General features: G+C 41.0%; 1 protein-coding gene across 1 annotated transcript in view; it reads right to left on the bottom strand.

Annotated features, from left to right (window-relative positions):
• The window catches only part of WDR11 (WD repeat domain 11), a gene marked incomplete at its 5' end in the record, with an annotated part of 33,414 nt that extends 22,175 nt beyond the window's left edge, over nucleotides 1–11,239 (bottom strand). Inside the window, 9 exons of the mRNA XM_010138385.1 lie at nucleotides 546–722; nucleotides 1,636–1,739; nucleotides 3,366–3,561; nucleotides 4,507–4,621; nucleotides 5,296–5,461; nucleotides 7,365–7,551; nucleotides 8,688–8,861; nucleotides 9,876–10,029; nucleotides 11,128–11,239. Of these exons, the coding sequence (XP_010136687.1) occupies nucleotides 546–722; nucleotides 1,636–1,739; nucleotides 3,366–3,561; nucleotides 4,507–4,621; nucleotides 5,296–5,461; nucleotides 7,365–7,551; nucleotides 8,688–8,861; nucleotides 9,876–10,029; nucleotides 11,128–11,239 (1,385 nt within the window). The remainder of the gene's footprint in view (nucleotides 1–545; nucleotides 723–1,635; nucleotides 1,740–3,365; nucleotides 3,562–4,506; nucleotides 4,622–5,295; nucleotides 5,462–7,364; nucleotides 7,552–8,687; nucleotides 8,862–9,875; nucleotides 10,030–11,127) is intronic.
• Between the last annotated feature and the right edge of the window lie 367 nt (nucleotides 11,240–11,606).

Below are 11,606 nucleotides of genomic sequence, written 5' to 3'. Positions count from 1 at the left end.
TTGGCCCATAAAAATCAGATTTAAAGAGGGAGAGTCAATAAATCAGGTGCTCACTGGCAACTACTCCAGTATCTACATGAATTTAACTACATTTGTAATGAGACAGAACAGATCCCTTCGGGAACAATAAAGTGCTTTAAGTGCATTTGTAGGTACTTCCATCAGAACAAGTTAAGTTAAGTTCTGTTAAGCTCTTTTAATCATTCTAGGAACGCAGTGCTGCGGGAGTCTGTATTTATTGATGTTTAGAACAAAGCAAGAGCAGCACGTAAAACACCGGGTGTATCAATGGACCAGTATCACAGTAAGTGAAAAGATAAATACAAAGCTGCCAATATAGCGCTGTTTTCCAAGTAGTGTTATTTCAACCCAAGGCAGAAAAAAAGGAATCTGAAGAATGTCATGGATGCAAACTAATCCAAGGGTCATTATCTGTGATTAGTTACACAGGATCAAAAGACAGATTTCTTTACTGTATTAGTAACTTTATTTTCTGTAGGATATATTGTTTTCAGAGCAATCAATAACCTCCTTGAGGCACTTACCAACAGCAAGGATTGGCTCGTACTGTTTAATGTTTTTTGTTGTGAGAGGTGGGCACATGCGGATAGCAAACGGAGGCAGAGGAAGTCCCGACAGGAGCCCAGTCAGCAGAAACTTGAGGTGCACCTCTTGCAGGAAAGAGCTCTTCAACTGTTCTTCTCCAGCAACTGTGCTTTGCCCTGCTTAAAAATTAAAGCTCCTATTAGTAAGAAGGGAAAAAAAGTAAATGCAACCATTTCATCTTCTTCCAAAGTCCAAGGGTAGCTTTTATGTATTTTTTATTCCCTTTTTTCTTTTTTAAAGTTAGTTACAAATATTTTAAGATTATTAGACCAATTCAAAGACTTATGGAGGTCTAGCTCCAAAAGTAAAAACCGAGTGCAACCTACTCCTAGAAATACAGGAGAATTTGCTCAGATACAACAATAAAAATGGCACGAGAGACGTAGTTCCTCTGCCGTGTACCTTCTGCAGGCAGCTGTGCCAGTCCCAGCAAGGCAGGGCACAAAAGAACAATAGCTACGAGGTCAGTGACTAGAGGAGACGCAAATAAGAGAAAAATCACGCCCTAAATGTTGTCTTCAAACATCTGAGATAAAGCGCAAAAGAACCTCCCCAGCGGTAAGTTGCCTGCACCAGCTCAAGCAGACAGCTTCGAGCAAAAGCCATTCCTTTGGGTCTCTGAGCAGCACTAGCTGCTTTTGCAATAAAAGTTTGTTTTAAACATTCTCATGGAATATTTCTCAGTATTGAAATGTTGGTCGCTATCTAGGTTTCACAAAGATGGGATGTGGCAGATACACGGGTTAAGACAGTTTAAGATTACCTTCCAAAAATGAAGGAGTTTGGGCCAAATTCCATTTCAAATTACTTTTTATTTTCCTCAGAGAAAATGAACTCTGAACAGAAAATCCTCAAAAAGATTAATTTGATTATTTCTTTAGCGAACAGGAATTCTTTTCTTTCAGAATTACTACTTAAATTGCATGGAAAAGAGTTCCAATATATGTAGTTCTTAAGTAAGCTGGGATGTACAATGATTCAAAAATCCTAGGAATGAGGAGCAGTGATGTTAGTGAAGAAAATTCTTACCGATCATGTTGTCTAATGAGAGGTCTGGAAGTTTATTCTGGAATGCTCCTACAGGAATCCCACAGAATGAGACTGGTGAATACAGAGGTGAGGCATTTGAACTGCTGTAAAGGAAAGAGAACAAGTTCCTAACACCAACTGGATGGCCTGTTGACCCAGGTCCCCGGTTCTGGTTTTGCCCAGGATGGTCCTTCAGCATTCAATACACCAACCACTACTTCCAGAGGTGTGTGAGAAGATTATTCCCACCACTGACTCCATAACAGGAGATAGTGCACACAAACCCATACCAAACCCAAATAACTCGCACCTTCCTTGCAGAGGTATTTGTAAGTAACAGAAAACCAGGCAGATTTCTCCCTCCTCCTGAAGGAAGCATTGAAAGGAGGCTTTTAAATCGACTGTGTATTCGTATGTAGAGCCATGGCAATGAGCACAGCTAAGCAACGCCCCTACGTACTGATACAATCACAAACAGTTCCACATTTATTCCCATTTATTCCCAGCCTTGGGGAATAGATTTTTTCAAATCCTCATGAACTTCTCATACAGGTTCCAGAGGACGAAATCCGTAACTGCAGCAAGGCCTTTCCCCTCAACATACGAAACACGATTGTCTCTGCACACACCAAACTACAGCAGAAACCTACGGTACGACCCATGTTCACAGTCCTGCGAGGTAACTCTGCATCAGGGTTCAGTGTTAGTTACGCCCCAATGACCGTGGGTGGGTACCAGCACAATCTCTGTCTAGAAGGGACTCAAACCGCCCTGGCAGTCTGGGCAATCGGATCTTGCTGGGCTGAGGGCAGGTCTGGGTCAGGAGCAAACCCCAAAGCCTGCTCCTGGCTTCTAGCTGTGCTGGGATGCGCGGTAAGGCACGCACTAAGCCGTCACCTTTAAAGTCTCACTTCAACAGACTTTAAATTCAAATTTTAATTAAGACCATCACATCCAGCAGTATTTTTGAGAACATCGAGAATAAAAAAATCACTGATGGGCAACAAAAGAATCAGTGTTGAAAATCTGGTACTATTGACATTTAAAAGTGTACTAAGAATTCTGATTTTTTTTATGGCAGTAAGTTATTTATTTTATTTAATACTACTTTAAAGGTTTATTGCAGCAGAATGACCTTAATACACTGAAAGTTCAAAGAACTACGCTACTTCATGAAGTACTTTTAGAGACTGCTCAAAATCTAAAACTCCAAAGGGTCTGAACATAAAATTACTGTTTATACCACCACACTACAGCCACCCGCTGCACAGCCTCGTATCGCTCTGTGACAAATTCACACAAATCCAGCAGAAAACCCTTCCCCCACTAAATATGATGTAGCTTTCCAGGTTCAATTTGAAGTCCTTTCATGTGACTGAAAGTAAGGGATCCATTCCTGAAGAAAATCATATAGTCTGAAGAACACCAAATGAGAAGAAAATGTTCCCCTACAATAACGTGAATATCCATTCTGTCTTCTGTTTCCTTATTCCAACCACTTAGTATGGAAACATTTCTTCAAAAAAGAGGAGTGAATACTTTCTTCACCCCCACAGAGCAAGGGATCTCACATTTTGCTCTTCTCCTTTTCAGTCACACACAAGCAGAGCACACGTCACACTGCCAAACACACAAGGCCATCAGCGGTTTTTTAGAATATAATACAATACTACACACCACTTGCAAGTGTAACAGATGGAAGCTTTGATAAGAAAAATACATCCCATTACCTGCTGCGGACATTCCTCCCAGAAACACTGGATTTTAATTCCCAGATCATCACCCTGCCATCACTGACGATGAGCGCTGCAGAATTCTCATTCACGGGGCAACACACCATGCTGAAGGGTCGAACTGTTTTTGTTACCCTGATCGCATCACACTGACTTCTTAGATCGTAAATCAGCTCCTGGACTGGGTCTGGATCTGTAACATCAACGTCCCACAGCGGACAAACAATCAGAGGGGAAAACATCCAATGCGGTCAATCAACAGAGGGAAATTTGCAATATGACGTGACGGAGCTCTGTGGTTGAAATCCACGTTTCCTGTGCACCAACTGGGAAAAACAATCAAAAACTACACACCGCTGATCCTGCTGCACACCACACAGCTTGGAAAACTCTGCAGAATGCAACCTTGGCTTTCGAATACCTTAATCCACAACGAATCTTGCAAAATCTAGAAAAATGACTGCTTTATGTGTGGGCAGAAAGTGCCTCTGCTCTCCACGGTCCCAATCTTATTAGGTGTGTTGGGAAACCTGGAAGGGAGTAATGTAGCTCTCTGGAAATTACCAAACTACCAAAACCAACACAAACTAATATAGAAATCACTTATTTACACTGAACTATGTTTTCCCTTCTTTTTTCCAGTCTCCTCCATTATATTTAAAAGGCCATTCTTAGTAATGTTTCATAAAAAAGGTTCAAAAAACTTAGATTTTAAGCTAAATTTAAGCCCATATCTTGGTTCTAAAAGCAACTGTACCAACTGACAAAATGACTTCCATAACCTCGTGTTTAAGAAAAAAACCTGTTTTTCAGGCAAAGATAAAAAGATCACAGTAATTACCTTTTACCTAAAATATTCCTGTCTTGACTGTTAGGCCACTTCATAATTAAAGTACTATTTAGTGATAAAAGGATTTTCAGAATATTAATATATCTTATTTTGCACTAAGTTTCAGAGAAGTAATAAAAAAATTTGGGAAAACGCAGCACAAATTTAGATTTAATGTATAGGAGAAAAACCAGTAGAAGGGCAGTAACTCGCCGTGCTGTGCGAGGCGTGATGGTTAACACTGGTGTTACAGTTTTAATTAAAAATGCCTCAAAGTTCACTTTCGGACACTGCTGACACTAAACTCACCTGGCTCTTCGTTTGGAGTTCCAGTTACACTGCAGTTAGATCTACGAACTCGTAGAGTTATACAACCATTTTCGTGGAGGCAGAACAACCCATCCCTCTGAAAACAAGGGATCACCTGGATGAAGAGACAGCACACGTTACACGGCGAGAGCCACGGCCTAACCTCTGCCAAGGCACTGGCAAAGGAACATACCACTCCTGATGCACAAGCACGTCACTAAAAATGATACCAAACACTTCAGTGGGTTACTTTAGCTCCAGCACTTATGACTGAGGAAGTCAATTAATTTGAGAAATTCACTGAAAGTTTTTGATAGAACTGTTTGCGGGTTTCACTAGGTTTTTTTTAAAACACTGATGTTTATGATATATATTCTTTTCAGCTATCACTTTAAAAAAAATACAAACAACTTTCCTTTTTGGTGTCAGAATTCACAATTCCAAGAGAGTAACAACGCCTCAGAAAGCCTTCAGCCTAGACTTAGCTGTCTAATTAACGGCAGTCAAACAGAGAACTGGTATCAATGGGTGTAAACGCAGTTTCACCACCAGAGAACGCAACGTCCTCTTTCCACAGCGCTGTTTCCACACTGGTAGCTTCTGTAACACCACAAAATGAAGTGAGTCTGCTGCAGATTTCAGAAAACTAAATTCAACATAGCTTGGTTCAGAGGACATTTCCCCCGATGAGCTAGAACACATCAAAACCATGACTATCAGGGGATCACAAGCCGACATACGATCTTAACGAACTGCCGCAACGATGGAGAGTGGTGGCATTTTCCTTACCTGCAGGAAAGGCACGCCTGTTCGTTCGATTGCAATCACACCCACTGTCTGATTCACTTCCAAGTCAAGAATCAAAATTTCTCTGGGATACAGTAAGAGCATGTAGTTTCTTTTGGAAGGCAAAAATGACAACTGAAGGCAGTCATTGAGTGTCACAGATTCAGCGCTGTAAAACATCAGATATAAAGCTCAAGTACTTGTTGACATAACCATCTAAAGTTCAAAAGAAAAGTAACAGTGTCAGTTTTCCTGCAGTTGCACTTTTTCAAGCATTCCCTATTTTGATCGTAAGCAACTGCAGATTTCCAGTTAAGTGCTACGCAGTGGAAAGCATCGCTGACCTTCGGAAGACACACACGCTGTTGACTCCTGCCTAAATAAGATCACAGAGTAATCTTGAACGTAGTGGGAGATTCTAATGAACAAGCGTAATTCCTGCACCTCTCAAACGCAAAGCAACTCAATTAGAATGCGGCTAGCTGCCGTGACATTTACTGGCACTCATGGGAAATTGCCCTTAAACATATCGCTTCCTCCGATTTTAAATTATTATGCATGTTACTGTATTTCCAAGTGAACAGAACCAGCCTATCAAGAGCAGCAGTCTTCAAACTCAAAGTAGCCAAGAGCAGGAACGTTCGTCATTGTGCTGACTGTTAATGAGCCACTGGTTCATGAGGCACCTGCAATCCACTGACCTGGGTTTACATCACACTGAAGAAAATCACCCTTATACTGGGCTGCTTTGAAAGCCTCTGAACTCATTTAATGGATCATCCCTTCTCAGGGGGGTGCTTGGTTTTACCCTTCTCATTCCACCACACACCAAACCCTCCTCTGTTTTTTCTTGCCTCTCTCTCTTTGCTTCAGGAGTACGAGTCCCTCTTCTCTGCAGCCACTTTCCTGTGACAGTCCCCTGCTCCTCTTGCCTCAGAGTCTCCCTAAACTCACACGCAACCAGACAGATCATTGCTGCGACTGTTTTTCTTCCCTTTTCCCCATTCTAATCTTTTCACCTGTTCTGGGTGGAAAAAGAGGGAGAAAAGAGGAGACTATCATACCTTTGGCAACATTGATACAGAACTTAAAAGGCAATCAGGAGAATGCAGAAAAATGCTATCTTTGTTGTGGGCTCTTACTACAGAGAGTATGTAAGGCTGCAGCAGCATGTGCACTCACTCAGTATTTGCAAATCACGCATTATAGAACACAAAGGGACACGATCATGCCCATTAACTTCATATAAAAATCACAACGTCTTAAATAATTACCAGAGGAGGCACCATCAAGCCCTCTCCCCAGCCTGCAATTTAAACACCTTATTAAAACAGAGTACGAATTTCCTAACCATTCTAAATTTTGGTGTCAACTGGTAACTGACAGTACAGTTTGATTAGTTTGTTCTCATGTTCACTAGAGGTTTGAGAAATTCTGTCATTACTCAAATATGAAATACAAAAGGTAAAAAAAGAATTACCCAACACAAGGAAGTGGCCTACAGAACTTCAAACAACAACAAAAAAAAAAACTGTCACAAAATGCAACTTTGATTTTCAAGGGTCAGAAAAACCACAGACAGGTTATGTATAAATTCTCATTTTATTTATACACTATTAACTTAAACACCTCCTACTGCAGGATCACGTTCAACATCAAATGACAACACCTGTCGGGTGTCAGTACTTACATAGTTTTATTCTCTTCCTATATCCCTTCTCATTCCACAACTGAAATTAATTACATTAACCCATTTTCATGCTTTTCTTCCCTAAGAAAGATGCTTCTGAATTTACCCTTGCGTGGGATTCTCTTAGCGAAGGGGGAAGGTTATGTCATTATGGATATAAAACACGCTGGGACGTTATGGCCGCTTTTAGGGATGCAACTGGATGAACCGCCGATGTTATGTTCTCATAAATGACGTCCTCACTCAGGATATCCATCCATCTGCCTACCTCAATGAATCTGCTGGTTTTTAAACTAATTACCTTAAAGGCTTTAACCTCATTACATCTGTAAAACATATAGTTATGGAAAACATCTCCTGAGAACAAAGATTTGCAACCTACCTTGGTTTTTCATTACTGATTAGTATTTTTACTTTATCAAGGGCCTTTTTGGCCCCTGTAGCAGCAGCCAGCTTGTTGTGAGAAGGACTGGAATGGGGACTAGAGATGTAAACCTTCTTCCCTGAGCTGGCAGGAGCTTTAGAAGGAGAGAAGTCAGAGATGAACACTATTCCTTCACTGGTGAGCACTGTACCAAGAAAAACAATTTTTATTACAGCAAAATACACTGTAATTTGGTTGTCAAGTTCCATTTTAATGACATTCTAGCAAGGAGAAATGCTAATAACTTTAATAACGCTGTATTAGGTAGAAAAGTCAGTAATTCTGGACAAGTGGCACCTTCTACTGAAAGAGCAGCATATGGTCCATGACAATTAATTAATATCTACAAAATTCAATTTCTCAGAAGTAAGTGAATACTAAAAAAAGCCACCGTGGGGATTACTGGCAGAAACCTCTTGGCTGTTCAGGATGGTTATTCTCTCTCATCAACTATTTCCTTTAAGCTTCACAATGCAAGCACAAGGCAGGGTTGTCCACACTAGCTCTATCACCAGTTTTTGCTCTCATGGAGTGCTTGGCTCAAAGAATCATTAATTCCTGTTATCTGTGCTGCAGCATAAGGATTCAGCTAAGCTGTAAAGATTTAGCCAAGATTTCACTACGTGTTTACAGAGGGCTGGTATAAAGAATGGTATGGCAGATTAAAAAAATATGACAACAAAGCCTCGAAAGCGCACCGTCTCAGTACGGATTGGGAGTGGCGGAGCTAAACTAAAGAATAGAATGGTGACTCTTACTGCTTGTAGGTTCTTTCTGCTAAAATGTGAATAAATCTGCACTACATCTCCCCTGACATCTGAACTGCTTCTGAAACTGATGCTCACACCATATTCCTTTAAAAAAAATCCTTTCTGTTGACAATAACATTTATCCCTGGTCTACTCGTCTCCCTGGACTCCCCCTCAGCATCCATCCTTTTACAGCTTTCAGTGCCAGGTTAACAGGTCTCTCTCTGCTTGGCTTCCTCCAGCTCCCTATCTACATGCTCTACACCTTCTGTAAAGTCTCAAACAATTCTTCTCAGATTTCTAACTTCTCTACTCATGACCACTTTGTTCCTTCCCTCACACGATGGCATCTCCTTTCAGAAGATTGCACGTTGGCCAAAGACTCCCCTGACTTTTATTTCAGTCATCTTCTTGGCATTTATGACATTATCCTCTCCAATCCATTGCTTTAAATCTCAATATTAACGTTTTAGTTTAACATTCTTCTGGTCACACACATTCAGGTCATACTATTTCATCCATGTAGACTTACAAGCTAAGTGTGATGGATCAAAGGGGTCAAATGAAAAAGACAAGATATTTTCAGCATAACTTTTCTTCCAAAGTTTGGTGCCCGTGTCTGCATTCCACAGTACAATATAGTTGGGTGGATGAACTGCAAGCAGTAAATCTCTAGAAGCATCTTGATTCCACAACCACTGCATGTCTGTCAAAAGAAAGAAGGAACATCAGTGACAGTCATTTTCAGAAAAGGTTTGTTCTGTTCTAAACCCATTCTTCTATAATATCTGGTCTTTAAAGAAATGACTGGTTACCTGTTAGCAACCGCATGCTTCTATTTCACAATTCTAAAAAGGAAGTTTCTTTTTATGGCCTGTGCTAATGTCTTTAACACGCAGCAATAAAGCGGGTTACACATGGCTGCACATAGCCCACGTCCAAGATGAAGGAGTCGGATCCTTCCAGCCAGTGAATTCCTGTCTGAACCAACACCCAGTTCATATTGGGCATGACACCACGAACCATAACACCACCCCAAAACAGTATTTGAGATGGTATTGGTATTGGACCTGGAAACAAATGTCTTCTCCACCTCAAATACTTTTTAAGGAGAGTCTTAAGTTCAAGAGTAAAACGCAACTGGCTGTACCCTACAATCGAGAACACAAGCACACACTGAAATGCCAGAGGCAGCCTGAAGGAATGCCCCAAAAAACCTTCTCCAGTTACATTGCAAATGCACGTTATCACGCTAGTATACGTGATCAGAAGTAACAATATAATGAACTATCTAAATAACTGGTAATATATATCTGCATAATCAAAACTCTTAACTTACAGCAACGTACTACTACTGAAGTATTGCCCCCCGCCAGACGGCACTAACGTTCAGGTGCAATGCAACCAGCACTGCACCACCAGTTCTGAAGCAGGAAGATGTCCTTGACACTGTAAAGATTATTATTTCAATCACGTTTATAAAAATAGATTGTAATTTTTCATCAGAAGATCCTGGAAAATATTACCATAATGAATTACACCTCAGAGCATCTCTCTGGGAGACGGCGAGTCCCCCGTTTAACAGAAAAAGAGTAGATGAACACGGAGAAGGCAAGTAATCCCACCAGCAACACCCCACGGCAGAAGGGAGCAGAGGTGACGGATTCGTAAGGATGCTCCATAAAGTACCTTCCACGCAAATGCCAGGCACTACCATTACCTTGAATTGGTTTTGCATGTTCTTGTATTTCACAACGAGCTGTTCCTGTTGCCACATCCCAGACAATTATTTTTCCGGTAACGTCAGCAGAAGCTAACCGTAAGGAGTACGGGGAGCCAATATTGTGATGGTAGTTCTCTTTAGCCCATTTAACCTGAAACAGACGAAAACTGATCAAAGGAGGCAAACATACACCACAATACTTTCTATTTTTGAGATGGATAAAAAATACCAATTAACTCACAAAAAAGCACAGTAAAAGTTAAGATAGTTAATAGCATCTGTATAAGCATTCCTTTGAGCTACCACCAGCTGTGCAAATTCAAGGTACATTGTGAGTGTTTTGTGTGACTGTGTGGTTGATGTTTTCAAATTACATAAACTGACAATCCTCATTCCTGCAGGTAACTACAACAATCCATAATATAAGCTATGTGTATAAAACTTTCACCCAAATACTTAGAATAAATTAAATGGCAATGTTTAAGGTTCTGTGAGCACCCACAAACCTATAACCACTGATTTCCACACAAACAAAAGCTGACATTTTACCATCCAGCTCTTCTATACATCCTGAAACACGTCACTTTCCTGTGCCCAGTGTGAGTACAGTGTGGTATCAGGGAGGGAGGAAGGTTAGCGCTTCATCTAGATGTTGTCTCACGTCAAGCTTTTGCTGACATTTGCCACCTTTTCATCCTTTCCAGCACGTAGCCACCACTGACTTACACATACCACTTTCTGGCTTGGGATTTCAAGCGCTAGAGACTCTCAAGGTGGCAATTCTTATGAAAACTATGTATGTGTCTAGAAATTTGAGACATTCCGTCTACAAATCTCTGGAGAGTATAAAGTAACACTGACTCCTGCCTTGGCTATTCAATGTGGACTTGTTCTGCTGCTGGCTTGCAAGGTGAAACTTCTGCCCTGAGAGCACCTGAAGATACTCACAGCATAAAGAAACCTTAACGCTGAGCTCACAGGCATTTACCCACCACAACAACAACTGTGTAGCTGACTGTGCCCTGTCACAGCGCCTGACAGAGAAAGGGTGAGGCAAAAACCATCAACCTCAGCTCAAATTTCAGCACATATGGTTTGATTTAGCTGTAAAAGAGACCATGTAAACACGGGTATTTTACAACAGACTTTACATGAAAAGTACAATATAATGTAAATTATTTACAGTGATTTAGAAAAATAATATATAGACCAGAATCACATAATATACTTTAAAACATGTATGTCTCACCTTGACAACACTAGCTTTGTGTCTTTCCAAAACCTGTAAAGTCTGAGCAGTATTGGCATCAACAATCAGCACGAGAGAATGACATCCATAGGCAATCAAACCCTGCCAGCCCCTGGAAAAGCACGTATCGTCAGCAAACGAGAACACACAGCCCTTCCCATCAGGGACGAGGCCACGCTACTAGACACAAACATGAACAGTAGAAAGTATTCAGTAAGATAAAACTCCGAAGCAGTACCACACGCCCCTGCTGCACTGCCTACCGCCCACCTGCTGAAGGAACCCTAAGCCACCCCAGAGCACCTCCCTGCCTCCACCTAGAAAAACCCTCTTCTGTGAATTTCAGAGAGCTCACAGGGATTCAGGAAGAGCACTCCCACATCTTCTATAAAACCACAAAAGTAAGCAATATATTTACAAGTATATCATTAATCACATCTCTTTTCTTTTTCTTTTTGAGACCAAAAAGGAGCACGTGA

This window comes from Buceros rhinoceros, unplaced genomic scaffold (assembly GCF_000710305.1).
Source record: "Buceros rhinoceros silvestris isolate BGI_N320 unplaced genomic scaffold, ASM71030v1 scaffold7236, whole genome shotgun sequence".
In the NCBI taxonomy this organism is placed as follows: domain Eukaryota; kingdom Metazoa; phylum Chordata; class Aves; order Bucerotiformes; family Bucerotidae; genus Buceros; species Buceros rhinoceros.
This window is presented reverse-complemented; position numbering and strand designations above follow the sequence as displayed.